Source organism: Esox lucius, chromosome 5 (genome assembly GCF_011004845.1).
Source record: "Esox lucius isolate fEsoLuc1 chromosome 5, fEsoLuc1.pri, whole genome shotgun sequence".
Taxonomy (NCBI): domain Eukaryota; kingdom Metazoa; phylum Chordata; class Actinopteri; order Esociformes; family Esocidae; genus Esox; species Esox lucius.
Genome location: NC_047573.1, coordinates 15,490,595 through 15,518,378, shown reverse-complemented (window position 1 = coordinate 15,518,378; position 27,784 = coordinate 15,490,595). Strand labels below are relative to the sequence as shown.

The window sequence follows — 27,784 nt, the reverse complement described above, 5'->3', positions numbered from 1 at the left end:
CGAATGCCGGAAGTGCAGGTGCATCAGCATCACAAGATCATAACAAAAGTGGAGAAGGCTGGTTGCTGAAACTAGTCTGAAACGATTTGATTGAGGTTTTACTTGAGACAAGCTAACAGCTTCGAAAGCATTTGTCATTATTTTGCTTGGTTCATTACAAATTTGCCAGCCTCAAGGCAACCTCGCAATGGCTTTGAACAAGAATCATTCCGAATCCGGAGGCGTCATAATCAACAACAGTGAAAGGTACTGTACCATAATGCGTTAGCTATGTACGTTTGTTTGGTCCATCTAACGTTAGCTTGTTAACTTCTTATAGTTAGCTTAGCAATGTGGACAAGTTGCTGCACACATTAATCATTCGCTTGTTTATGTGATTAGGACGTGTATTTTCTATGTCTTTTTGTGTAGTTTCAAGATTCCCTGCTAACATACCTAGCTACTCAGGATTTTGTCATTCAGTGCTAACATTAGGACACTGTTCCATGGCTTTCATATTGCGCATTATTTTACAGTTGGTACTGCAGCTAGCTAGCAGATCTAGACCTGTGCCTTTTTAAACTTCTTGACAAGGCTCAGAATCTAGTTCTTTCTTTGTTATTGCTTAATGTTGACTATGTCACGTCAGTTCATCAACTTGGTTAGAGGTAAGTTAGCCCTGAAAATATGCAAAACATCCATTGGCTAGTATATCTACTGGGTTGTAGGGATGTGTGACTATAAATAAGCCTCTAGAAAATGTTCAGCTCTTTTCTCGAACATTACGTAGTTACGTATTTGTCATGCGGGCCTGTCAGGGAAACAGGTAAACCTATTAAGGTGTGTTGTAGCTAGCATACTAGCCAGCAATTAGTCACTGTTGTTTTATCAGGCCTAAGCTTATTATGCCTTAGTTCTTTACTGCAGATGAGCAATGGACCGATACTGGTAAATTGCCAAATTGGTCAGTTGCACAATGCCCCTTAGTCAATAAGCCTGCCTTTTTTAGCCGAGTGTGTGGTTATAAAAACGGAGGATGTCCATGTTGATTTAAATGAACTAACAGTGGGTTTCCTTGCAACTTAAAGCTGATATATTGGTGTGTGTGTCAGTGTGTTGATGAGCTATGAGAACGTGGAGTTGGTGTTCTGTGAAGCAGAGTGTCTGCCTGAAGCCTTCAGGAAAAGTAAGAAGGGAAGCATATTTCTGACTCCCTACAGGGTAAGAGAAGAGTTCTTTACTATGACATTTTGATATCACCCTGTCTAAACCCAACCCACAGGCCCTAACACTCAAGTCTGAAAGGACTGGTGTAATCCAGGTTGTCTGTCCCCAGGTGATATTTGTGGCCAAGGCGGGTCGTGACGCTCTGCAATCCTTCATGATGCCTTTCTACCTGATAAAAGGCTGCGAGGTCAAACAGCCTGTCCTGGGGGCCAACTACATCAAAGGCACTGTCAGTGCTGAGCCCGGAGGTGTGTAAGTGTGTGGAGACAGTGAGTGAATGACTTTCAGTACCAAATCATTGTTATAAGTACGTGCATGAGATTTATCAATACTACACACTGCTGTGCAGAATATCTACGTCAAAGGAAGGTCTACTTGGATCTCTCTGCCTTGTCTTGGAGGAACATTACATTAGATCATGATCAGGGATATCATCTTTTCTATTCTGTTGTTAACTTTTATTTCTGTCTTTATTTCTGTCTGTGTTAGGAGGCTGGGAGGGGTCTGCCACCTTTAAGCTGGTATTTGCTGCTGGAGGAGCCATAGAGTTTGGGCAGTACATGTTACAGGTGGCTTCACAAGGTAAAGCACACCTGGAGCTGATGACCCAGTGATTAGTGCGTTGGAAATGGCTAGCTTAGGTGAATGTGTTTCTTCCCTCCTTCTTCCTCTATGCAGCTTCCAGAGGGCAGCCTGTGAGCAGTGGCTTTGGAGGCTGTCCTTACATGGCCAATGGGGCTTATGCATACCCTCCTCCCCCAGCCAATGGGTACCCTGCCGGACCCCCACCTGGATACTCCTACCCCAACCCCACTCCACCAGGTACGAACCAGACAAGGAGATTTACGGAACCAGACATGGAGATTTACACATGGGAGATCTGGTCTTATTTTCAGTCTTTCTGTGCTTGAAGGTGATGAAAACGTTTTATGATTTGGTGGGGGAGGGTGTCCCAAATCCATACTTGAATATTTAGTTTGTAAATTAGCCATTGTCTAAAAAAGAACACTCAAGTAATACGAGTTGGTTTGGAGTGTTTTATAACATGCTGAGGGATATTTTCAGGAAAGAGTTAACTAAACTGGAACCCAGGTATTGTTGTGTCTCCCATCCAACCCCTGTCACTGGATTTTCTCCAGGCGCGTTCTATCCCAATCCACCAGCATTTGATGGTCCTGCAGCCTACATGCCCCCTCCTCCTTATTCCGCCCCCCTCGGGCAGCAGGCCCCCCACCACCCTGACCTGCCTTCCACACCCGCAGGTCAGAAAATCCTCTAGCTCTCTGTCTTACTCTTCAAAAGAGCTTTCATTGGTCAAATTAGCAGGGTGTGTTCGATCCCATGGTGCCAAAGCGTTGCGAGTAATGACCTGGCTCTTCCCTGTCCTCCCTGGCTCTTCCCTGTCCCTCCCTCCAGCTGAGGCCAAAGCAGCAGAGGCAGCGGCCAGTGCCAGTTCTGCCACCCTCCCTCCCACTTACCTACCACAGGTATGTCTGTTCACTAGCTGTGCAGAATTTACAATTATCAGCTTACAGTTTCAGTGTTAGTGTGAAAAATGTAGTATTTATTTTAGACGATACGTGGTCTTTCATTAACTAGACATGGCTAATGTCAATTGAACTTTGGTGTTTTGGAAATAAGGCACAGTGTTGGAAATTTACACCGCACTCAATGGTGCCTTATTGCTATTATAAACTGGTTACCAATCCGATCAGAACCATAAAAATATACGGCTTGATGTGGGTATGTGCGGCTTTCAGACAGTCAGCACTCAGGGTTTGATCCACCCGGTTTATTAAATGCATTTTGGCTGAGTCTCTGGTAGACGTGCCAGGGGCATCAGGACAAGTAATTTCAGACCGCTGTCTGGCCAATGGATAATGAGCAGGTCAGAGTACAGCCAATGACTTTATCTCTGGTAAAATGCTTTATCTCAAAAGATAAGTAGTGAAGTTTTATCCTGCATTCAGTATATATTTGCATGTCATCAAATCGTTTGTTTTTCCCTATTTTCCAGGACAAACCTCCCCCCTACTCACCTACTGAGGACAAGAAGACCCAGTAGGGCACCACTCACACCTCAACTTTATGCGGCCTGTACCCCTCAATACTCTATATTCCTGTCTCTCTTCCACCAGTCCTTTCCCCTCCTCTTCCCAACCTCTGGCCAGTCTCTTAACTCACGTTCCTCTTAATGAAACTTGCTGTAAGTAGCTACCTACGTAACCCCTCCTTCTGTTTGGCAGAACATTTTGCAGCTGAAAACGTTTTGTTTGGCTAAATGAATACAATCCTTTCACTAAACAGTTCTCTCATACACACCTGGGTTTAACTTAACAGTGTTACTTACATCTATTTTGGAGTGGTCGATGATATGATTGTAGCATGTTTGGCCCAGAGCTGACAGGCAACTTGAATATTGGGTGATGGGTGAGTAGTAGTATAAGTTTTTTGTTTTCTGAACTAGCAAACACGTATATTTTCTTGGCTAAAGCAGTCACCAAATTCTGTACATCGGGGATTTCCAACCTAGGGGGATCTTTCATGATTTTGGGGGGGGGGGGGGGGGGGTTGTCTATATTTTATACAGATCTATAACAACATAGAGGAAAGCACTCGGATGTAGGCCCACATGGGAATATTTTTGTTTTATCTCTAATAAATCCAGAAGCAGAGCTTTGACCTTCTAAAATCTATCTGTGTGACTGACGCTATCAGTTTATCTTATCTCATTCTGTAAAAGAGAATATCTAGAATTGAATTGAGGTTTGATATAAATGAGCATGTACTGCCCAAACATATTAGATAGGTTTGGGGAAATTGTTTATTAGTGTTATTATTATTATTGTTCTTAAATAGCTTACCTAAAACATCTGATGAGAGCTGTTGAACTATGTAGAATTGCAGGAAATGTTCTTTAAAACAATATTATTCCTAGTTCCTTAAAAGTACACTAAGTCAAGCAGGTCATGTATTTATGCTGACCTATATCATAGGCTAACTCAACAACATTTTGTAAATGGGTTTGGAAACCCCTGCTGTATGTGCAGCATGCTCAAGGCTTAGCAGGGCACCTTGGTGTCAACTGGATTCATTTTATAATACTGGTGGTGACAGCCTTTGAATTGGACTGAAGTAATGTTTTTGCTAATCTATCCAGGGGCTAGCAAAAGGCTGTATTGTTGATGTGTTTTTTTATTATTAATATTTATCTGTTCTGGCTTTCAATGTGACAACTTTAAATATCAGAGGTTAGTAGTAGGTCATTGGACTAGGTCTTTCTTGGAAAATATATTTAATTTCAATGAGACGTACCTGAATTAGCCTGAATAAAAAAATCTAGAAGTTTGTGAAGATTGACACATGGCACCTTATATTAAAAATGACTTCCCTTTTAGGGAATATGGTGTATTGTGAGACCAACCCTTTGTTATAATAGGGACAATGTCTGATAGAGGAGAAAACTATATTTAATACTATAGAATCCCTAATCCTAGTTGAATGAACTACACAAAAAAGATTATTTAAGCTATCTGCTTTTGTCTGCTATTACTTTGTGTGAATCGAGAGGAATAGTTGATGCGTCATAATTCCCAGAAATCCTAGAGGCAAAATCTGAAAGCGTCTCTTCACATTTCCTCACTCAAAACTTTCCTTTTCAACTTTTTTGGAGAGGAAAGGGTGCAGTGGTCTCTTAATCTTTTCCGGAGCTGTATAATATACGCCTACATGAAACACCGACCTTTTTGAAGTAGAGCTAAAAATCCCCTATAGAAGAAATGAATGGTGGAGTAACACAGAAACTCTTGAGGTTTTGATGGCAGGTTTCATGGGGATTATGATTCATACTATTTCAGTCAATGGAGCTGTTGGTCTATGATGTCATTCCCTGTCTGTCACTGTACTGACCGTTCGAGAACCAGAACCAACCCATCACCTTGCAGTTTTCCAGACTCACAACTGACTAGATCACTAGTCACGTCTCTTGTATATGGCTTTCTAATTTTCTTGTGATGTGTACTTTACTGACATGTTTGATGTCAATCTCTGAACCTGATCTGAGCACCTTAATATTTGGGCCTTTCTCTCCATCTCTCTGTGGCACAAGGCAGTTGGCTGATTCTTTGCACTTTCAGAATGCTATGCATCGGGCTCCCCTTTGCTCCTTTCATGGCTGTGTGTGTATAGTAAGCAAGTAAAATATGGCTATACATTTATTTGAAACTCCCACTAATTTATTCAGTATTTTATTTGAATTGGTCAAATAGATATTATTGGCAAAACAAAAGCAAAGCATGGTCTTAATTGTAAGTAATATGCATTGGATTGGGTTTTATTAAACTTAACTTGTGTGAAATGAAGTGTGTCCAGTTAATTCATTTCTGACATTTTCTGTACACATTTTGATGGCAGCCTGGGTATGAGTTATTCTGTATTCATATTAATCTCAATACCATTTACTTTTTGTAACAAAACTACCGGTTGGCTAAATTGAAAACAGCCTGGCACCAACTCTACAGTGATAGCATGTCCAGTACCAATCTCCAACACAAAGTAGTGCTAAACATTAAACATCAACTCCAGTACACTGTTAACAGGAACATTTGTGAAATGTCATCAGTCTCTATGCTTTTCCCCATCTCTCACAGAAAATTGGTTTCCTTTACAGTACCCATTTCAGTTCCTAACTGTGCTGGTTTAGAGAACTTGTGCAAATCTACAGTCTCCCAAAGACTAGTCTGCTGTATGGTGTCTGATCATATGTTCACAGAACATTCCAGGAAATTCCTGTGTCCCAGTCGTGCTTAGAAATCAGTGTCCTACAACAGCAGGGAAAAATACATCTTGTAACACTTATCAACTTAACATGTTAGGAAAAACAGGAGTGGTTTGTATTGGGAGTGTTCCCTTTTAAAATGCATACTGTTTATTGAAACTACTTAACTAGATTTCATAGGTTTAAGGATTTTGTTAAATGTTAACTGCTATATTATCTCACTATGGTAAAATGAGTTTAGTAGATAAGTTGGGGGAAGAAATTCTGAAGTCGCCTACTTTCCTACAGGCATCCTAGTATCTAACCAAACTAACAGATCTAAAAGTCTGGATAGTTGAAGGGACTATGGAGTCAATTTCACTGAGCATAACAGAAGACCATAATGCTCCCACCCATTCAGGAATAAGTGTCCAGCACTCTTAGGCCTTTTGGGAAGTTTCTCCCTCATAGGGTTGAATCCTAACTTGAGATCTGCCTGTGCAGCTTAAGCTTAGTGGCAAATCTCCCATTAATAAACTCCAATCATACCTGAAACGTATGCTTGCAGTTCTCAAGTTCTAGTACGGCCCACCCATATTGGCTAAGGAAGATAGCAGCCCATTATCAGTGTCTCAAGGCTAGACCACGATGATGTTTCTTAGGTCACGCCTTTTCCCTTTTTGCATTGTCATGTAGAGCAGAGTGTGATGCTGACGCCCTCCCCTATCCAGCAGGCGGGGAACAGCTCCTGGGTGAAGGCACAGTGAAAGGCGTGCAGGCGTGCCTGGCCGTGTCCGTAGTAGGTCAGTGTTCCCGCCTCGTAGTCAAGCAGCATTCCAATGCGGGAGTGGTTGGAGTGGCCGGCCACCATTTCTCGACGCCCGTTGTGCCAGGCGCTCAGCTGCCGCTCATCCAGCTGGAGGCTCCAGGACAGATCGTTCATTCCCACCATGCACCTCTTTCCCTTTTCCTTCCTTGGGATGCCCTCATAGGTCACCTGCGGGAGAGGCGTAGAGGTCAGCAGTTATGGCAGGAAGGGGGGGGGGGGGGGGGGGGGGGGGGGGGCTGTCAAAATACAGTTAGTGAGATGACGCTGAGCTGACGTGGCTTTCATTAGGAGGTATCTGGGTTTAGTAGGCCACTTCAGATGCCTCCGCACAGTCTTACCCCCAGGTAGGCCCATGGCTTGGACACCTCCACCTCCCAGTAGTGCTGTCCGTGCCTGAAGCCCTGGAAGCAGAGCACCTGCCAGGTGTGGTCAAATCGGGCGTGGTGGGCAGTGACAGGGCGTGGCCCAGAGGTCAGGTGTTCCGCCCGTCGGTTCTCCTGGGAGAGGAGCAGGTGAGCGTTGGCTGTGCGAGGGTCAAAGGTCAGGGTACATCGGTCTGAGGAGCATGTGAAAAGACATTTAATGTGCAGCTTATCTTTGAAATTATTCAGGTTACTAACTATAAAGCCTAGAATACACAGTTACCTATAGTAACTGTGTAAATAACTGGGATACATACATTCGCTGAGTCCTTTCTTCCCAGCTGGGTGACATGGAGCAGCAGGACTGGGGACCACAGCCAGGACCGGGCGCTTATCCTGGGGAGAACCTAGAGAACAGAAGGGACAGACACAGACTATAAAAACACAATATAGAGCATTTAGCTTGGCACAGTAAGACAATGTGCTCCTGGTGTAATAAGGTTTGCTTACTGTCCCACACACAGAGACTACGGCATACCGTGAGATTAGGTCACTTTCTGTTACCTTGCTTGTCCTGCCCCACAGCTGTGGACACAGCCTTCACCAGGTCCTCAGACACCAGCTTGGAGATCCGTGACAGGACGTCTGTTACCCCGCTGAGCCTCTCCTGCAGGTTAGGGCTCACATCCACTGGAATGTCCTTCATACGAGGGACCTCCACCAGACGAGACTCCTTCACAGCGAAAGTGAAAAATAGGAAATATTCAGATTTATGTTCACAATACAACAATATGGGAATTTGATCGCATCACTAGTGTAAGGGAGAATTGTATTTGTATTGAGTCTAAAGTTCTATAATGTTTTTAAGATTTTTGCATGTGCATGGGACAATCGAGATACGGCCACCTAGTGTGACCGCACTCCAAGTAATCAAATAATCTAGGTACGACAAGCTTCTTTGCGCTTCTCCACTGGCCATGCCATCCTACTTTTAATACTGACACATTGGCCATTCTTAGGACAAGCTAAGATCTCTTCAACAGATAAACAGAGAACCCTATGGTCTGTTAATTACTCATTGACCCAGGACCCAGCAGACTACATGACACCACTAGAGAAATGAATAGGAACGCAACAGAAAATAAAAAACATAGTGGGGAGAACAAGTATTTGATACACTGCCAATTTTGCAGGTTTTCCTACTTACAAAGCATGTAGAGCTCTGTAATTTTGATCATAGGTACACTTCAAATGTGAGAGACGGAATCTAAAAGTTCTGAAATGGTAACACCTGTATCGTTTTGCTAGTAATAAACCCCTTAGTAAAACAATATGGAAACATGAAGATGAAATCCTTTTTCTGACTGTTTACTAGATTTTTCTAGATTTAAAAAATAAGACTAACTGACTGTCTAATGAAGGCCACAATAGAAATAAACATGTATCTATTTTCTTTTGTGTTATCCTCTATGGTAAATTAAATTCCACAAACATGCTATTACTACTAAATCCAGCTGCTATTTGATGGAGACGTTAACCAGTATTAGCTGGGTGTCGGGCAGGATGCGGGTGGCTGCTTTTTGATGGAGACATTAACCTGTATTTGCTGGGTGTCGGGCAGGATGCGGGTGGCTGCTATTTGATGGAGACGATAACCTGTATTAGCTGGGTGTCGGGCAGGATGCGGGTGGCTGCTATTTGATGGAGACGATAACCAGTATTAGCTGGGTGTCGGGCAGGATGCGGGTGGCTGCTTTTTGATGGAGACATTAACCTGTATTTGCTGGGTGTCGGGCAGGATGCGGGTGGCTGCTATTTGATGGAGACGATAACCTGTATTAGCTGGGTGTCGGGCAGGATGCGGGTGGCTGCTATTTGATGGAGACGATAACCTGTATTAGCTGGGTGTCGGGCAGGATGCGATGGCTGCTATTTGATGGAGAGGTTAACCTGTATTAGCTGGGTGTCGGGCAGGATGCGATGGCTGCTATTTGATGGAGAGGTTAACCTGTATTAGTTGGGTGTCGGGCAGGATGCGGGTGGCTGCTATTTGGACCTGACGCTCCCTGAGTTGCTTGGCCCTCTCACGTAGTTCCTCTAGCCTAGCATTTGCCTGGGCTAGGGAAGCATGCTTTTCCTGCTCAATGAAGTTCTCTGTAGACTCCTGTTTCTCTGCTAGCACCTTCAACAGCATGGAGAACTTTGCATTCACCCAGTGGGAGGTCTGCTGCCAAGTCACCTACAGAGGGCAAGAACAGTAGAAGGGAAGCATTGACCTTACACAGGCAAGATAGGGTTGTGATGGTAATAGTCATGTAATCTCTACAGTTATTGAGCATTTTTTCAAACCGGTGTAGCACTCATTAGCTGGTTAGCTAGTGTGTACTAGCACTGTACAAACAACAGTGGTTAACGTAACGCTGTGGAACAGAGCTAATCCTCAGACTGTCGTACACACTTACCACTAACTGGCTAGAACTGAGGATTGTTTTTTTTGTTGTCCCGCCAAATGAGTTATAGGTATGCTCTTATGTTGTCTTACTATGAGGTTCCTTTTTAATTCACTGACCCTGACCTTTGACCTTAAAATGTCAGTTACTGCCATATTGCATGTTATACCTCCTGGAATACATTCCATTACGATTATTTTAACACAAATGTATGTTCATTGATGTATTTGTATGTGGCTGTGAGTGTTATATACGCCGATACTTTTATTAACAAAAAAACCAATCAATATTACCAAAGTGCACCATTCAAACTTCAGCCCCAACCTCAGTATAGCCATGACAAAAGACCACTGAGGTGAGTGATGGCAGTTACTGACTTTTTTGTTGTTGTTGCTTTACCTGGGCTTTTGCAATATTCTCTGTCAGCTCAGCGATGCTCCTCTCAGTTTCCTCCATACATCTTCCCACCTCCACACTCTTTCTTCTCAGAAGTAACTGGAAGTAGATGAACAATAAAATATTGATTGTGTGCTGAATAGCCAACGGGTTTGGGGGCAAGAAACACTGCCATGTTAATCGCAAAAACATAGAAGTGTCGGTCCGACACTCACCTCTCGGTTCTCCTTCTCAGTCTCCACCAGCACCTTTTCATGGTTATTGCACTCTGAGATAGCACATTCATAACACACACACATGTTGTCCTTCTGGCAGTAGTACACCAGGGGCTTCTTGTGTCGGTCACACAAAACCAGAGGCATGCTTCTGGCAACGTCCCCCTTCATAAGCGGCACAGTGTCTCTACCAGACGCACCAGCACTGTTTGCTGTGGCCTCAGACAGAACGGACAGAGACACGTTGCGTTTTAAGATGGGTCTGGTAGGGAATTCCTCATTGCAGATGGGACAATGTGGCCCAATGTCCGCCTTGGACTTGGTGTCCCAGTGCTCTGTGATGCAGTCTTGACAGAAAGTGTGACCACATGGGATTGTGGCTGGAATCCGGAAGCGATCCAAGCAGATGGCGCAGGACAAATTCTGGGGTTCCATCTCTCCAGAAAATCTGTGTACAAAACATAACCCCTCTTTCCTTAAGTAAGGTGACCAGGCAATGATGTAAATGTCCCTGGTTAGACCACGTAAATGTAAAAAGTAACTAATTGCTGCAGATATTATAATAATCTGATGCTTTATTCTAATCAGAATGTTATTTTAAAAAAAAATTATATCCAGGTATCAATCTCGCCTTAATCCGTGTTCAACCAATAAATGCGTTGTCATAACTGCATAAACAACAATATACATCTTACAATACGAAGACAAAATGCATAGAAGAAGTTGACCATAAATACATTTCAAGGATATGGCTTTCAATATTAGTCTAAGATTGTTTCATGTATACTGTTGCCACTTGAAACACCAAACATTAGGCCTACTGTATACTGGCCTACTGGAACAATCATTAATTTCTTTGCGATAGTATCACTACATAAGATAAAGTCTATGCCATGATGGTGGTACTGACAGCTAGACATTGGTTACAAATCAAGAAATTGACTACACACTAATGGGTTAATGTCATTTAATGACATACAGTGAGTGAGTTGGACGATGCAAAGCCAGCAGCTATCAATCAAATGAATGAAAAGCACTAGAGTACTTGATAACGTTCATGCAGTCCTCTAGCCTGCTAGCTAACATTAGCTAGCTAACGCATAACGCCGTTAGCTACTGTATAACAATAATACAAATTAAGAGATAATGTCGAAATATGAGAACATTATTATAATACAAGGCACATTTCAAGTAAAACACGTATCCCATGTGTCCACTTAAAAAGTTAATGAAGCTCACCAGCGCAATCAATTAATGTAGCTATCTAGAACATTTGATTCTAGAATACAGTTGCTTCTGGGAATCCATATGATGACGAAGTACGCAGTAATATCATATGCGTTCTCCACTTACCGGATGTTGCTGTTTGCGTATTCCGTAGTACATCACCAAAATGGCGTTGCGCATGGTTTGCTCCTCTGTGCTGCGGACGGGCACAGATTTAGGGGTCAGCAATGCCAGGACAATTGCAACTACCGGTACTCTATTACTGATGGCATAATTATGGTTTATTAGATCAAAATTCAGGAGTTGTTAGAAGAGTGTTGCACGATAATATCGTAACGTAAGGGAGGTTACAGAGCAAAGCTAGCTTGTTAGCGGTACAGTCTAGTGGTTACTCCCTATACAGTTATGACAGTTTGCATTTCATTTCGTCTGATGGTAACATAGCTATGTGTTTGTGCATTTCAGCTTTTTTATGCCGAAGGTCTGCTTCTTTGGGACCCATGCCAAACGAGGACATTGACTACAGAAACTTGGAGTCACTAGAAAAGTATCGCAGCTACACACGGTACCTCAAGAAAGCTGAGGAGGCGAAGAACTCTCCAGCCTGGTGGAAGACCTACAGACAGTATCAACAGCAAGAGGACCCTGAACATGGTGCCCAGAATATTATTTTACCAGACGCAATGAATAGCCAGTAATGTTTTCTTCTGTTTTACTGTGTGTGCAGTTCTGCGGCATTAGCCAATGCTCTGTCTTTTATATCATGGTCTTGAATCTGTTAATCAGACCTACTTTAGAAGATGCCAGCAGGATGCCCTCCTTCTTGTAATTTTTTTAAATAAATAAATACAGTATATATGAATAGCAACCTACACAGATTACATTTTAACACTTTGTTTTCTGGGCATGCTCAGTCTTTATTCCTGTGTGTCATGCTGGCCCAGGTGTGGAGAAAGTCAACATTGGGCTACCACATTGTCAGTCCGCCAAGGGGAAAGAAAGGAAGGAGCGGAAGAGGGTGGTGAAGGAGAACAGAAGCAGTATAGAGCTGGAGAGGGCAATGCGTCTGCGTACCTGTAAGTCTCCCAACAAGGGTCCTTAAAAAGGAATGTCGCACCTTTTTGCACTCTAATACTAATACAGCCCAGCTCACTAATCTGGCACAGAGTTAATCACACACACATTCAGTCCATGCTGTCCATGCCCAGGGCCGTCCTTGACCAATTTGGTGCCCTAGGCAAGATTTTAGCTGGTGCCCCTTGTGTCGCAGCCAGTTCCACCACCAATCATTGTGTTCCTACACTCACACAGAAACTGCATAACTTTGTCTTTGAGATTTTCTTAATTTTAGAAACAAAAATCCCCCATAAAATAAAAAACAGTATTAGAGAAACAAGTGACTTAAAATGAATAATAAATACAATATAAATGAGTAAAATAAGTAATAAATAAAATAAGTAATAATATATATAAATAAACTTTATTACAGAAACCTTAGTGCAATATGCTTAATGTAGCATTACTCGCCTTGTCTTTCCTGCAGCTTCTTTAAAAAAAATCTCCATTGACTAAGACAATTGAAACCCCCCGTCTTTTTGTTTCAGAAACGTAAATTATTACTATATTTTTTACGATCCATTGAGAATTAATTCTGTTCTTACCTCATCAGGTAAAACAGGTGGCCAGTCGATTGATGAGCTGGGCCGGGGTAACGCTGCGGGCAACACAGAAAATATGGCCTAATAAGCTGTAGTTATGTTGTTGTGGGGGCTTTCGCTTTTTTGTAATATTTAGAATTAATAGTATTAAAGTTGTGCTTTTAAAAATGTGTAAAAGTAAAACAATATATAATAATCTTCACTCATTTGGGCTCCCCTGGATAGACAGCTCCCCTAGCATTTACCTACTCCACCTATGCCACCGGCTGGCCCTGCTGTGGCCTCAAGTTAATTGGGAACATTAGTCACATTCCAGTTAGATCCTATTTAACAGATTTCTGTAATTCACATAGTGTCTCTTGGACTGGTATATGTGTGCACTCTACATTATTTTGCTTCACTGCTATATCTGCTATTATGTCTATGCAACCTCGAATCTTCAATGAAAACACACAGAAAATGTGTTACAGCATAAAATGTTTTCTGCTCTGTAAACTTGCAACCACAAACAAAGACATGGATGTTTCCAGGGCAGAGGCTGTGGTATTGCGAAACCTAATAGGAGTTGCCTATTCCTCAAGGCACACTGGTTGAAAAACCACTCTTCGTCTTTACTGAACCCACAAAAACTTTAGAACCAATCTGGACAAACAGAATTTGCTTAAGTTTGAGGGAGGGGGGGTTATTGGAATAATTGGCAATATGTATAATATTACATTTTTGAAGTGTTGTTCAGGTACACAAAACAAAAACATTTTTTTCTGTAATTCTGTCATAATTGTTTATTGGGTTGCTGTGGCAACGGTTAGTACAAGAGAGTTTCCCATATCACCATAACTCTTTGCACTGCTGTTTATTTAAGTGACCAGCTTTTGCATTCGGAATGACTGGGAGTGAAGAGTAATAGCACAAAAAGTTTGCCATCAAACTGGAATATACACACAATCATAATGGATTTCAGCCAATTACTCCATGAAAATATGGCGTAACTGCTTTAATATGATTCTATTGTGTTGGGTGTCATCCTGACCACTGGTCATGTTTTATAGTAACTCGCTGGTCCCATTGAAAACGTCAATGTGGCATTTCAAGTTGTACACATCTGATATTGTTGAACCTCAGTTATACTTATAATATACTTTTAATAATACCCATAATAAATAACAGATCTGTTGCTGAAGGGGTGGAGTCTTAAAATGTATTGTTTACATGTAAATAATTGTTTGATTTATTTACTGTAAATCTGCTTTGGACCTGTTTGAACAGTTAAGATCCCCCTGGATCGGGTACAGGCATGCTGGGAGGAGATGAGCGGCCCATACCATGTCCAGAGGCTAGCAGAGCACTATGGGATCTTCAGGGATCTGTTTCCCATGGCCTACTTTGTCCCTCGTGTCACACTTCGAGTCAGCTATGGCCTGGACATTTCAGCCCCAGTATATTATGGGAACCACTTGACGCCCACAGAGGTGAGACTTGTACAGTGAGTTGTACTATAACTCTGCAACATACGGGATATATTGTACTTGTTATAAATGGTTCAAGGGAATCAGAACCCCTGGAAAAAAAGATCTGCTGAAAAATTGCTTCTTTTAGCTTTCCTGTAATTCTTTTTGAATCAGAAAACATGTCATAAGACTTACTGATTGTAGCGTCCTGGAATGACCCATGTGCCGGTCCTTATCTCCTATTTCCTTCTGTCCATAAGGCTGCCGTGGCGCCTCAGGTCAGTTTTGAGGCAGAGGAGGGCTCCCTGTGGACGCTGCTGCTCACCTGCCCAGGTAAGAGACAAACCGTGCCAGCATGAACCAGTCACACCACCACTGTGGTGAAGAGGGCGCACTAGAACGTCTTCAACCTCAGGCGACTAAACACAATTTGGCACGGAGCCTCACTGCGAAACCACATCCAGTGCCGACGAGCACACCGGCTTAGCAGTGTCAAGGTAGTTTCTGGGGTGCTACACTGGAAATGGAAGGAAATGAACAGCTACATTCAACAGGGTGGCAATAGGGGAGATATGCCCTGGTTTTGCTCTCAACCACTACACAACGCAGCAATAAAGTAGGGCTGCCCCTGCTCTATGGTCATCTCAAAGATCAGGTGGTAGACTTTACTACAGTTTGAAACAATTTAGTAACAATGCTCAGTGCGATTCTTTGTCCACTTGGTGGCGCCATGTCCCAATGTGAATGTGTAACTAAACGAGTACAGTATTTGTGGTATACTTTGTGTTTAACCCTAGGATACTTTTGTTTCAGACGAGCATTTGCTGGACAGTGAAGGGGAGTATGTGCACTGGCTTGTGTGAGTATTGCAGGAATGATAAATGTATTGCACTTCTGTCAAATTGTAAGGGGTTTAAATCTTCCGGGGAACTGATTTCACCACCAATATGGCGATTAAGGGTGATTATACTGTTTTAATTCTTGAAGATGAGAATTGTCATCAGAAAACAATGAAACCTTTTATTTGAAATGACAACAATCACACATGTAATTGAGATGAACTTTGTTTTCAGTGGGAACATCTCCGGTGGTGCAGTAACCTCAGGCGAAGAGCTGTATGAATACCTGGCCCCGATCCCAGCCAAAGGGACGGGATTTCACCGCTTTGTCTTCATCCTGTTTAGACAGGAAGGACTCATCCACTTCCAGGAAGACGTGCAACGATCACCATGGTGAGGAACAAGACACACACCGGCATCACTGATCGTGTCCGTAATCCCTCCATTCATTTGGGACACGAACACAACATGCTTTTTCCTCTATCCCCAAGTGTGTCACTGTCAGAGCGGAGCTTTAAGACAGAGCAGTTCTACAGGAAACACCAGGACCTCATAACTCCAGCAGGCTTGTCCTTTTTCCAAAGTCAGTGGGACCAGTCTGTTACCAACACCTTCCATAACACACTCAGTAAGTACACACACACACATACGTTTTTGGCTGAGTGTTTGGGAGTACTGCTCATAACGTTCTGGCAGACAATTGATATAAGTAAAATTTACTGTGCCACATTGTCTTTTCCAACTCATGTATCTTCCCAGAAAGTTGCGTACTTCCAGTTTCACGGTCTGTGTTTTTTTGCATAACTATCTAGATGTGCGATTTAGGGGTAGGCACATGGACTGCTGTGAGACTCAAGCTTTTCAGCAGTTTGAATGATCAGCTATTTTGAACCCTTAAATTAAAGGAAGACCAATGTTGTCTGCTTCCCTCTGTGGTGCTCAGAAGCTTGTCAACAGGGACTGGGGCAAATGCAATGCATGTCGTCTTTTCTACACTCACTGATTACTTGTTGATCTTTCCTAAAATGTTCATTAATTTCCCAGTATAATTTTTATGCATTTCAGTAACCACAACCCCAAAAACCTAAATCCTACAGATTTAAATTTGGTTTATCTTCTTAAAACAAAACAGTTTATTACGAATCCTAGGTTCCTACCCAACTAGGAAGTTTTTCCTAACCATCAAAAACTTGCTGTGGCTTGTATTTTGTAACACCTTTTGACAACTGTGATGTAAAAAGAGCTTCTAAAATATATTTGATTCATTATTGTAGTAGCCTAAATGTCAAATTCACATTTTAATCACATTTCCATTATCCCCATTGTGCCCTAAAATGGAAAATGAACTTGTTTGATGGACCATGTTATAAACTGTTAGGGTAGTAGAGAGATTGAGAACCAGTGCTCTATGGTAATTGGTATACAGTGCTCCCTTTAGTGGATATATACTGAGTGAAATATTTTCTGAGGTGGTACGCGGTATAAAAAGTATGAGATCCATGGTAATAGAGAAACTACGGTCCCCCACAAACACGTTTGAGGAAATCCGTTCTAGATTATGAGGTGATATTGTAGCTCCTAATAATAACAATGGGCTGACAGGTCAGGAGGATGTCAACATGCTCTTGCGATTGTTACAGGAAATGGTAAGATGCACGCTTCTCTCCCCCAGACATGAAAGAGCCAGTGTTTCAGTTTGAGCGGCCGCCTGTCTATCACCCTCCGCAGGTGAAGTATCCTCACCGTCAGCCACTCCGATATCTGGACAGGTACCGAGATGGAAAAGAGCACACCTACGGAATCTACTGATTTGTTCAATATGGGGTTCGTGCACAATGGCCCAGTGTGATGGTAATAATGTATGATTGTATAATAAACACATTTTATAGGAAATGTCGTGGTGCACTTTTTATTTGGTCTGAATTGAATGCGTTAGGTGTAGATTTGTATACATTGTAAGCAGTGCAGTATGGGGGGCATCCCACCCACAGCTCCATCAACCACTCATTCCCCTCAGTTTGCTTCAGTTCTGTTTTGACAGCTCATTCTTGCATAGGCAGACATATAAGTTACTAATCCAACGTTCTGGAATACCTCTGTTTGAGCATTTCAGGTAAATAATAAATGTCACTAATTTGGAATTCACAATTACTAGCATCAAAACAGTTACTCAAACCCGATTTCTAAAACAATGGCATTAGCAAGAAATACAGTTCTACGTGGTTACACAGCAGCTCAGATTTTTTTTTATACTTCTGATTTTTATCAAGGGTGTCAATAATGTAGAGCTTAGTTAAAAAGAAATCACTCAACTTATGACAGAAAATATAAAAATATTTCCTCCCTTTTAACAGTTTAACTGTTTTATGGATGGATTTGTTGTCTAGACAGAAAATAGCAACACTAAGTTCTGTATTTCAGCTATGGGATAACACTCAAAGCACTGAAACCAAATCCTCATTAAAACAATGATTTGTTCAACCTATTACTTAGTTATCGTATCCATTTCCAATCCAATATGCAAAATCATGAAATCAAAGAAATTGGCCCCTGGGGTGGACAAATTAAGTTACATTTTACTCATTCTACTTTACAACAGGGATTCCCATCTGACATGCATAAAACAAAACACCTGATGTTTTTATTAGCATCTCACCATCAAAACTGAAGTGCCCATTTTAGTATGCCATGTTCCCATTTAATTAGCACATCAGTGTAGAATTCCATTATAACCAGGTTGCCTCAGTTATAATCGGTTGGAAACTATTCGGTTTTTTTGTGTCAGTGTTTCTTTCATTTCTTAGTTGTTGAGTCCTCTGTTCCAAATGCCCTGTGTTGCCCCTATGTCCAGGCCACCTTCAGCATCTCTCCCACATCCAGCAGCTTTTCCCTGGGCTTTCCCCTGGCTTCTCCCCTCTTTGATTCTTCACTGTCTATCTTCTCCCAGTCTGAGAACAACACTGGCTTCACTCCTAGTCACACACAGAAAGGCAGTAAATGGAGCAGAACAAGGTGAACACAAGCATCATGTCTTTGTTATTATCCCTATACATTTAAAGTAGTCACAATTCCTGATGTCAGGTAACAGAGAAAAAGATCTGTAGTGAGTTAAAAACATTCACTGTCCTTGGTTACCACGGACTTGAGTGGAATTCCTACAACAATGTACAGAAAATTATACATGCAGTTAAACCACCTAGAGTACTGCGGGCAGAGCTCAGGCACACCGTTTTACATTATTTACTGTGTGAACAAAGCATCGTCCACTATGCACTGACCCCCTTGGACAGTCAGTATACGTTTGTAAATGCTGGAACCCTATGACATCCTAGGTTTAGTTAAAACTGAACCAGTGGTGTCTGAGAACTCCCATGGATTAGCACAACTCATAACCCTGAACATGTGCACCAAAGTGTTTCATGTTTTTCACAAAAGACTGCTGGGGAAAATACATTTTCAAAGACCTTAGGAAGATTTGTCCCTTGCAAGCACAGAAACCTATGCACCAAATTCCATGCTTTTTGGTCTTTTTGGGAAAATGCCCAATCTCTAAGGTGAGACATAATATCCCAGAATTCCATCTAAATCTGGCCAGTGGCGTTGGACATTGCACGTGGCACATGTACGGAGACCGATCTAACGTCCCCTGTCTGATTTTCAATAAGGTTAAGTGAACTGAATAAGTGCTGAAGTGCTGTAAGACCTCTCTTCTCCAGTATGGTGGTGACCCCCGCTGAGCCAGGCTTGACTGTGGAGATGTCCAGTGTCCCTTCATCCATGTCATGTAAGAGGGTCCTGGCTGTGTCAAAGCTGTCATTCATGGTGGTTGCTATCACACCTGTGGGACCCCTTTTCACCCAGCCACTGCAGTATAGACCTGCTGGAACAGACATACAAAAAGGGTTTCGCATTTTTAAAAAAATTTCCCCCAAATTCTCAATCCTAAACCCTGAATTAAAGGCGCACAGGCCCACTCACCCGCACACTTCTGCACACGACCCATAGTGTTGGGGATGATGTGTTTTCGGGGGTCAAAGGGGACAGCAGGGTCAATGGGAAGACTTTTGTAGCCAATGCTGCTGATGACTAGGCCACACTCCACATCCTCCACCTCGCCTGTGGTCACTGCCCAGACATCCTCACCCTCACCCTGTTGAAAGACAAGTGCAAGTTTAGCCTTGATGTCCTCTGTAACTGCTTTAAACAACTCAACCTTGTGTTGTGTTTAAAATATATTTTTTTATTGGATTAAAATACAAATAAAAGAAATAAAGGCAGCTAAGTTCCAGCGATGTTCCTTTTACTAAATAACCCAGCTCACCTCTAGCCGGTTGACAGCCAATCGTATCCCTGCGGCCCTGGTGAGATCATCGGAGGGGAGGATTTCAACGGGGCTCCGGAAGAAACGGAATCCCCAGGCCCGCTTGGCCGAGTTCCGTCTCTCTAGCTCTGTTTCCTCTGGAGTTTCTACTGCAACTTTCAGCAGCAGTTCTGTCAGACGCTTCCTGGGCCTGGGCAGTACTAAGAGGACACACAGTCACATCAAATATTTCATCAGAAACTCCAGCAAAGCTGAAATACACTATGTCAACAGAAACTCTATGACACGTTCCCACACATAACCATAGTTCACACACACACACACACACACACACACACACACACACACACACACACACACACACACCCATAATGTGAAGGACAGTGTGTGATCTCACACCATGAGGAAAAGGACACAGTGTTTTAATGAGAAAAAACCTTGAGCTACACAGCTGCGTATCACCTTTCAGCATCTTTGCAATGCACTCAAAGTCAGATGCTTCCATCTCTGGTCTTGTTCCAGGCAGGTTCACCATCTCTCTCAGCTCCTAAACATAACAATATTGTGTTTTTCACAAAACAAACGACTGGATACAAGCAGATTTAATATCCCCATTAGTTACTGCCAAGAGCAGTTACTCTCCCTTCCTTGAGTCCACTCAAAACATTAATTAATGCAGAATATTAACAGACAGTACAATTATATATATTTTTTTACAATGAAATACTTTGTTTATGGTGCCATAAACACACTATTTCAGGTTCTTCTTCAGAGGGGTTTTGAATAAATTCAAATCTCTGCCTGTCTCATTAAACTACAATCAGATCCAACTGACTGCAGACAAAGAACAGCTTAAATCAAATCAGATTTTAAATCAAATCAGACACCTCTTTCAATCCATTGAATTTGTGGCAAATTATTGTGTGGGAGCAAACAATTTTCTTTCTTCTTACAAATGTATCCCAACCTGAGACAAACGTTACCAATAACTGAATAGTGTAAGTGTTGGAAAATATGGTCAATGACATCTTACTTTCGCCACAAGGGGCCTTGTGCCAATTTCTAGTGTGCTCTTGGAACCAAGGCTACTTTGCTGAAAAGGTTTGTGGCAAAACAAAATGACAGCAACCATTCATTGCCATAACTGACTCTCAGGCACGTTTTATGTCAAAATAAAGAACAGGTGTGCAGAACACCTCCTACTAGAGGAGTCTCATGCAAGTACATTGTCATTTAGACCTAGATGATAGAAATTATAATAAAACACTGCAAAATACTAAACCAGGAAAAAAAAAACATTATCCTCCCTTGAGCCCTACATATGAAAAGAAACCTGCAAAAGCAACACAAAACCTAGACAACCCTCACCCATTTTGGAACTGGAACAGTGGTTATGATCTTGAGACACGAGCTTGCATCAACCTGTGTTCAGCTGTCCAGGGGTTAAGGTTCAGGTCAGAGCCTCACCTTGATGGTGCAGGCCAACTGTAGGGGTCCCCTGCGCCCCACGATGAGCACCCTACGGACACTGCTCTCTGCCAGGGTGTCCAGGGCAGGCTGGGTAATATCTGTGTTCTAGAAAGGTGGGACAGTGCCACACTGGTTCAAACTATTTGTTTGGGTTGTAATCCAGGCTACAATCAGCATAGATATTTACTTGGTGTTTTGGCATTACAAGGCCTTAACAGAGACAGATCTCTAACCTTCAGAATGTCAACAGGAGATAGAAGTATCCTGGCTACATCCAGGGCCACATTGCCTTGGCCCAGGATTACAGCAGTCTCACACCTCAGATCTGGCCTCAGCTGGGAGGATGGAAACAGACAGTGAAAAGGACAGAGACAAAAAAAAATTATACAGGCTGATTTATGTATATTGCTGGGATTTGTGTGCAAGCCCAAGATTTAAAAGCTCAACAGTATTCATAATACACTAAAACAGTGCCTACATCTCTGTTTGTAGGCAGCCCATTGTACCACCCAACAAAGTCTTTGGCAGAGTGAACTCCAGCCAAGTCTTCCCCTGGTACGCCCAAAGTCCTGTTTCCTTCTGCTCCGTAGCTCTAAGGATAAACACACGCAGATACAATTTAACACTATACTTAAAAACCTAAAACCAACAAACATACAGTGGGGAGAACAAGTATTTGATACACTGCCGTATTTGCAGGTTTTCCCACTTACAAAGCATGTAGAAGTCTGTACTTTTTATAATAAGTACTCTTCAACTGTGAGAAGGTCTGTATGGAACCTGGTCAAGAACTACAGGAAACGTATGATCTCTGTAATTGCAAACAAATGTACCAAATATTAAGTTCTGCTTTTCTGATGTATCAAATACTTATGTCATGCAATAAAATGCAAATTAATTACTTAAAAATCCTACAATGTGATTTTCTGGATTTTTGTTATAGATTCCGTCACTCACAGTTGAAGAGTACCTATGATAAAAATTACAGACTTCTACATGCTTTGTAAGTGGGAAAACCTGCAAAATCGTCAGTGTATCAAGTACTTGTTCTCCCCACTGTAGTGCTTCCAGCTGTAATCTCACCAGCACCACGGCGTGATAGGCTTCCTGAAGCTCTTGCACAGTGACATCCTTACCAACACTCACGTTGCCGTGGAAACTACACCTGGCGTGCTGGGCTGTCTGGGTGAAGGTGTTCATAACGTTCTGGCAGACATCATGGAAAAAGAGAGACGAAGATGACGAGAGAAAAAGATGCCATCATTGAAGAAACACTTACTTGACCATACATCATTGTCTGCTTTGGTCTGATGATCTCATAAACAATCAATCAAAACTGACCTTGACCTCTGGGTGGTCGGGGGCCACCCCAAATCTGACCAAGCCGAAAGGGACTGGTAGTCGCTCGTAAATGTCCACCTGAACATCTGGCCGAGTCTTAGAGACACAACAAACTCCTGCTTTATAAACACGTCAGTGTTGGAGTTTACTGATCTATATTTCACCTGACAGTACTGCTTAAACAGAGTAATGTCAAACATTTATCGCAAAACAAAGCTACAACTAGCATTCAGATGTTACATAACATGTACCACAATACCAATAATAACTATTCAGACAGTAATATCAATCATTTAATTTCCTAGTGTACAAGTAGTTGTCTGCATTCCCTCACATTTTATTTGTGTCAATTTATAATTATACAGAACAATAACATTATTATTATAACATTTGCATTATGATAGAAGGTACTATATATCATACACTATATGGACAGACGACCATAACATATGAGCTTGCTGGCCATCCCACTCCAAAACCATGGGCATTAATATGGAGTGTCTCTGTGGGAACCTGTGCCCATTCAGCTAAAAGAGCATTTGTGAGGTCTTGCACTGATGTTGGACCAGGGGACACAGTCATGCTGGAACAGGAAAGGGCCTTTCCCAGACTGTTGCCACAAAGTTGGAAGCAAACAATTATCTAAAATATTTTAGTATCCAGTAGCATTTTAAGATGACCCTTCACTGGAACTAAGGGGCCTAGCCCAGACCCTGAAAAACAGCCCCAGACTATTAATCCCTCCTCCACCAAACTTTACAGTAGGCACTATGCATTCTGATAGGTAGTGTTTTCCTGGCTTCCGCCACAACCCAGACTTGTCCATCAGACTCCCAGATAGTGAAGAGTGATTCATCGCTCCAGAGAACACGTTTCCACTGCTCCAGAGTCCAGTGGCAGCATGCTTTACAACACTCCAGCCATTGCGCATGTTGACGTGAGGCTTGCGTACAGCTGATCAGCCATGGATACCCATTTTGTGAAGCTCACAGTTCTTTCGCTGATGTGCCTTTAAGAGGCAGTTTGGAACTCTGTGGTCAGTGATGCAACAGATAATCGGTGATATTTATGTGCTTCAGAACTTGGCGGCCTCGCTCTGTGACCTTGCATGGTCTACCACTTCATGGCTGGGCTGTTGTTGCACCTAGATGCTTCCACATCACAATTATAGCACTTACAGTTGACCGGGGCAGGTCTAGCAGATCATTAACTGACTTGTGGCAAAGGAGGCATCCTATGACAGTGCCATGTTTAAGTCACTGAACGCTTCAGTATGACCCATTGTACTGCCAATGTTAGTCTATGGAGATTTCATGGATATGTGCTGGATTTTATGCAGAGAAGATGGTTGTGGCTGAAACACCTGAAGTCAATAAATAGTAGGGGTGTCCACATATTTTTGGCCTAATAGTGTTTTTTTGTGTATGTGATTTTGGATGGATTACCTCTTAAAATAGATCAGTCTTACCTTTCTGATGTTAAAGATTTTTTTTTTAATCATACTCATTTTGTGATTGGCCAAACAAAGACTTCCTCTAATGCGCGACTGTGGGGTTTCAAGCAACAAAAGCTCAACATTGAAAGAAACTATAAATGCAACATGCAAAGTGCTGGTTCCATATACCATGAGCTATAATATGCACAAAAAGCTTATTCCTTTCAAATATCGAGCACACATTACTTTACCTCTGTAAATGAGGATTTCATCACTGCCAAGATAATGCATTCACTTGACAGATGTAGAACATTAAGAAGCTGATTAAACTGCCTGACCATTACACAGGTGCACCCTGTGCTAAGAACAATAAAAGTACACTCCACTGTACTGTAAAATGTGCATTATTATCACAGAACACAGTGCCACTGATGTCTAAAGCTTTGAGGGACCATGCTCAAAGGCATGCTCTCTCAAAGGCCCCGAATACATATCTGATATGTTTGAAGAGTATAAACTGAGCAGGGCTCTTAGATCCATGAACTCAGATCAGATAATAGAGCCCAGAGTCCAAACTAGACACGGCGAAGCAGCATTTAACAGGTATGCTGCACACAACTGGAATAAACTACCAGAAGATATTAGACGTGTCCCAAACATACCATTTTTTTTTTATTGTGGTTAAAAACACTTCTCTTTTCACGGACCTAAACTTAACCACACTGTTAGTTGTACAACTTTTATAGCTTCCTAATGAAATATTTCTATTTTCTTATTCAATGTTTTATTTTTATGATGTTTTATTCTATTGTATTTTTCTTTTTCTTTGTAAAGCACATTGAATTGCTTGCTCATTGCACATTCCTCTACCACTGCGTTTGTATTTTTGTGTATATAGAAAGTAGCTTATGAACAGACTGTTAGAATGATTGTGTTTGACTCATGACAAATTTCCATGATTGGTTAATATAATGCATGTGAAAGATCCTGTAATGTAGGTGGATGAATATTAGCTGTAATGTCTATTTTGCCCCACCAGTATGTTCATGTTAAAATGGCTACCCACTTGGCCCCTTTCCTTAAATATGATGGACACTACATCAAACGTGTGCTTAAACTGCAAAGAAAAGGTTAATCAATTGGAACACTACAAACTTTGGGGGAAAACTCTGGTACAAGGTTTGTGCATACGGAAAGCATTGAACCAAAAGTTTCCATCTTGAGGACATCGGCACAGAGACATATCTCACCTTGACCAGGTGTTGTGCAGTGTAGAAGCCAGCAGGACCACCCCCCACTATACACACCTTGGGGCAGGAGGCAGCTGGGGAGGTGCCAAGTCCACGCGCACCTGAAAAATAAATACCTGTTTACAATGGTCAGGACACAACATTCATATCACCATTCCTTCAAGACATAGACCTATATTAATCTACATCAAATTACTATTTAATGCTCAAGAGTTTATAGATTTTTATGACAGCGTCCCCTCTGACCTCAGGATCCTTAAATACAATGCACAATTAACCAGCTACGAACCCAACAAACACAAGTAACCATGACCCACCCTTCCATAAGAGATGGCAATGTAATCTGAAGGTTCCATCATTACCACCATCATTATTAATCTACCTTACCTTAAATGTTGCAGCAACGATTTCCTAACGTTAGGTAGAAACCATTTCTCAGCACAGGTTTCAAACAATATGAGACATTGCGATTCCACTTTGCTGTGGCAGGTTTCCATTCCAATGTATTTTGCAGGAACCATTATCTGACATTAGGGCAGCCTTGTGTAATCGCACTCCAGTGGCTCCTGTAGATCAGGAGCCTGTGAGCTTATGTGGTTGTTGATGTTGGATTGTGTTCCCCTTAAGATTGCTGCTGAAAACGTTCTAGTTGAGCAAGCAGTGTGAAGAAGCATAAAGGATTTTAAATGTCTGCTTGCACTCAGCTGCTGGACTGTTTTCCACATAATTGCAGAATAGATATTACGAATCGGTGGGGTTTTTGTAGATCACACAGCTAATTGGTATTTTATTTATTTTTACGTTGGGTAGACCAGGAGTGGAATGAAATTAACACTTTAACAAGCTGTACCTGATGAATGATGGACTCATTATGCAAATGCAACAATGGCAAGTACACATGGCATAACAGGAGTTTCACTTTACCAATTCAGTTGATAAAAGATAGTTACCTAAGTAGCTAAGTATTATATTACTGTACCATTGATGATAATATGGCTGTCTGGGCAGATTAAATTGTCAGTTGTTGCTATTCGATACGGAGTTGTGCAAAGTAATTCGCCACCACTGCTCTCTCACGCACAAAATGTATAATATATTGTTACTGAATCTGTGAAGTGATGTATTTTATTGGAGGTGCGTATAAAAAAAATCTACTTTACATTTCTCGGGAGTATATCAGCGCAACACATTTTGAGGTTTATTATTGATAAATTATATTGGAGGATTCTGAACTCTTGAGGACAACCCGTCATAAAAATCTAACCTCCAAACTCAGGTAGGTAGTTATGGTGAATTGTACATTAGTGTACATAAGTACCCAAGCTCTTACCATGTAATCGTGTGATCCGTACGCGCCTTGTCGACGTCAAAAAAATATTTAACATCCGGATCTTCCATAACACACCTTTATGAGTGCTCATCTTCACAAATCATGAAACACTGTTGAAATTATTTGGTAGTCGGATATAGGGAGATCTAGCTTCTTGTTCCAGACTTTGAGCTTTGGTCTCTAAATGCGGAAGATACAAGGCACGAAAGGGAATTATAAATAACAATCTGTCTCTGTGTTTTCATCCGTTGCTGTCCCAGCGTAATAAAACAAAAAGTAATCTGCTAATATTAACATGCAGTAATATTTACTACTAAATGGAGTTACATAGTGTTAGCTCCCCAAAAAGCAGTCGTTCATGAGACGTTAGAGTAATGTTGTAGACACTGCAAGTTAGACTGTTACACTAGTAGAAACGGGACCCCAAGCCTGAGTTCTTGGTTTGTATACTTTTCCCAGGACTGCATCCTTGACGTTAGCAAGTGAGTTGAACCGGTATATTTACTAATCTTTTGGGCTAACTCGGCAATTAAAATCCATGCATGTTTATGAAACACATTAACGGAATACGAAACAAATCTACGTCTTTAAGTACAAAAACGACCGCTTATCCCATACACCCTGTCCGGTCCTAAGCATTTCGTCTTGAAAATACGCCTTAATGCATAGTTCCGGGTAAAAATGGACCGGCTGTTTAGTACCATATAAAATATATATTTTACCTAATCTTAACCTAAATAAACCTAACACATATTCTAACCCTAATTTTTACCATGAATGTAACCCCAAGTCAGATAAAGCTGTTAGTCACGACCGGCCAAATATCCTTGATGTTCCTAGTACGTAGTCATGACCTTACTAGATGAGTAAAACCGGAATACACACATTTGCATTTTAACAAACCAATGACCTTGATTTTGAATGTTTTGCTGCCCTTGAAAGAAGGCCACTGTGTTCTGGGTTTCCAAAAAAGAGAAGAAGAAATCTATTGGTTTGGTTCGAAATGTCCAGTTAGCTAATTTGCCATACAGGACCTCTAATACAGATAACAGTCCTACACAATAAACGTAATGCCATTTTGAAACCTGAAGTATTTGAACAGTCGAACGTAGTCGAGTCTGATTATCATGCAGCCTAGTCAACTGCTTAGTAGCCGAGTACATAATGTGTACTGTGTGTGTATATAAATGTATACACATACATACACTGGACTTGTGACTGGAACATGGATTCTGTGCCTCTCCTCTCTTC

The 27,784-nt window shown here is 41.8% G+C and overlaps 4 protein-coding genes across 11 annotated transcripts; 2 read left to right on the top strand and 2 right to left on the bottom strand.

The window, feature by feature from the left end:
• Positions 1 to 5,567, top strand: wbp2 (WW domain binding protein 2). Its single transcript, XM_010891900.5, has 8 exons — positions 1 to 246; positions 1,092 to 1,200; positions 1,316 to 1,454; positions 1,696 to 1,788; positions 1,885 to 2,028; positions 2,346 to 2,468; positions 2,623 to 2,693; positions 3,224 to 5,567. Exons 1-8 carry the CDS (start codon positions 188 to 190, stop codon positions 3,269 to 3,271), a joined length of 786 nt encoding a protein of 261 aa, XP_010890202.1. The 5' UTR covers positions 1 to 187; the 3' UTR covers positions 3,272 to 5,567.
• On the bottom strand, positions 4,760 to 11,628 carry trim65 (tripartite motif containing 65). 3 transcript variants are annotated; one of them, XM_010891907.4, is made up of 8 exons: positions 11,568 to 11,628; positions 10,215 to 10,662; positions 10,003 to 10,098; positions 9,162 to 9,392; positions 7,718 to 7,886; positions 7,471 to 7,560; positions 7,130 to 7,347; positions 4,760 to 6,959 (listed from the first exon to the last, which is right to left on the bottom strand). In XM_010891907.4, the coding sequence occupies exons 2-8, from the start codon at positions 10,647 to 10,649 to the stop codon at positions 6,651 to 6,653; spliced, it is 1,548 nt and encodes a 515-aa protein (XP_010890209.1). In that variant the 5' UTR covers positions 10,650 to 10,662; positions 11,568 to 11,628; the 3' UTR covers positions 4,760 to 6,650. The 3 variants fall into 3 exon arrangements, with proteins under 3 accessions (XP_010890209.1, XP_010890206.1, XP_010890207.1); XM_010891904.4 differs by lacking the exon at positions 11,568 to 11,628 and adding an exon at positions 11,454 to 11,555; XM_010891905.4 differs by lacking the exon at positions 11,568 to 11,628 and adding an exon at positions 11,194 to 11,411.
• On the top strand, positions 11,570 to 17,279 carry mrpl38 (mitochondrial ribosomal protein L38). 3 transcript variants are annotated; one of them, XM_010891902.4, is made up of 9 exons: positions 11,570 to 11,692; positions 11,907 to 12,095; positions 12,386 to 12,517; positions 14,366 to 14,568; positions 14,808 to 14,880; positions 15,361 to 15,406; positions 15,621 to 15,779; positions 15,878 to 16,014; positions 17,059 to 17,279. In XM_010891902.4, the coding sequence occupies exons 1-9, from the start codon at positions 11,608 to 11,610 to the stop codon at positions 17,193 to 17,195; spliced, it is 1,161 nt and encodes a 386-aa protein (XP_010890204.1). In that variant the 5' UTR covers positions 11,570 to 11,607; the 3' UTR covers positions 17,196 to 17,279. The 3 variants fall into 3 exon arrangements, with proteins under 3 accessions (XP_010890204.1, XP_010890203.1, XP_010890205.1); XM_010891901.4 differs by having other exon boundaries at positions 12,356 to 12,517; XM_010891903.2 differs by having other exon boundaries at positions 12,356 to 12,517; positions 17,027 to 17,109.
• On the bottom strand, positions 17,280 to 27,383 carry fdxr (ferredoxin reductase). Of its 4 annotated transcripts, none has more exons than XM_010891910.3 (13): positions 27,306 to 27,383; positions 26,534 to 26,713; positions 25,204 to 25,304; positions 22,519 to 22,614; positions 22,261 to 22,383; positions 21,656 to 21,769; positions 21,411 to 21,512; positions 21,175 to 21,282; positions 20,170 to 20,254; positions 19,708 to 19,907; positions 19,365 to 19,536; positions 19,090 to 19,266; positions 17,280 to 18,358 (listed from the first exon to the last, which is right to left on the bottom strand). In XM_010891910.3, exons 2-13 carry the CDS (start codon positions 26,622 to 26,624, stop codon positions 18,228 to 18,230), a joined length of 1,500 nt encoding a protein of 499 aa, XP_010890212.2. In that variant the 5' UTR covers positions 26,625 to 26,713; positions 27,306 to 27,383; the 3' UTR covers positions 17,280 to 18,227. The 4 variants fall into 4 exon arrangements, with proteins under 4 accessions (XP_010890212.2, XP_010890211.2, XP_010890213.2 ...); XM_010891909.3 differs by lacking the exon at positions 27,306 to 27,383 and adding an exon at positions 26,861 to 27,235; XM_010891911.3 differs by lacking the exon at positions 27,306 to 27,383 and having other exon boundaries at positions 19,090 to 19,263; positions 26,534 to 27,237.
• Between the last annotated feature and the right edge of the window lie 401 nt (positions 27,384 to 27,784).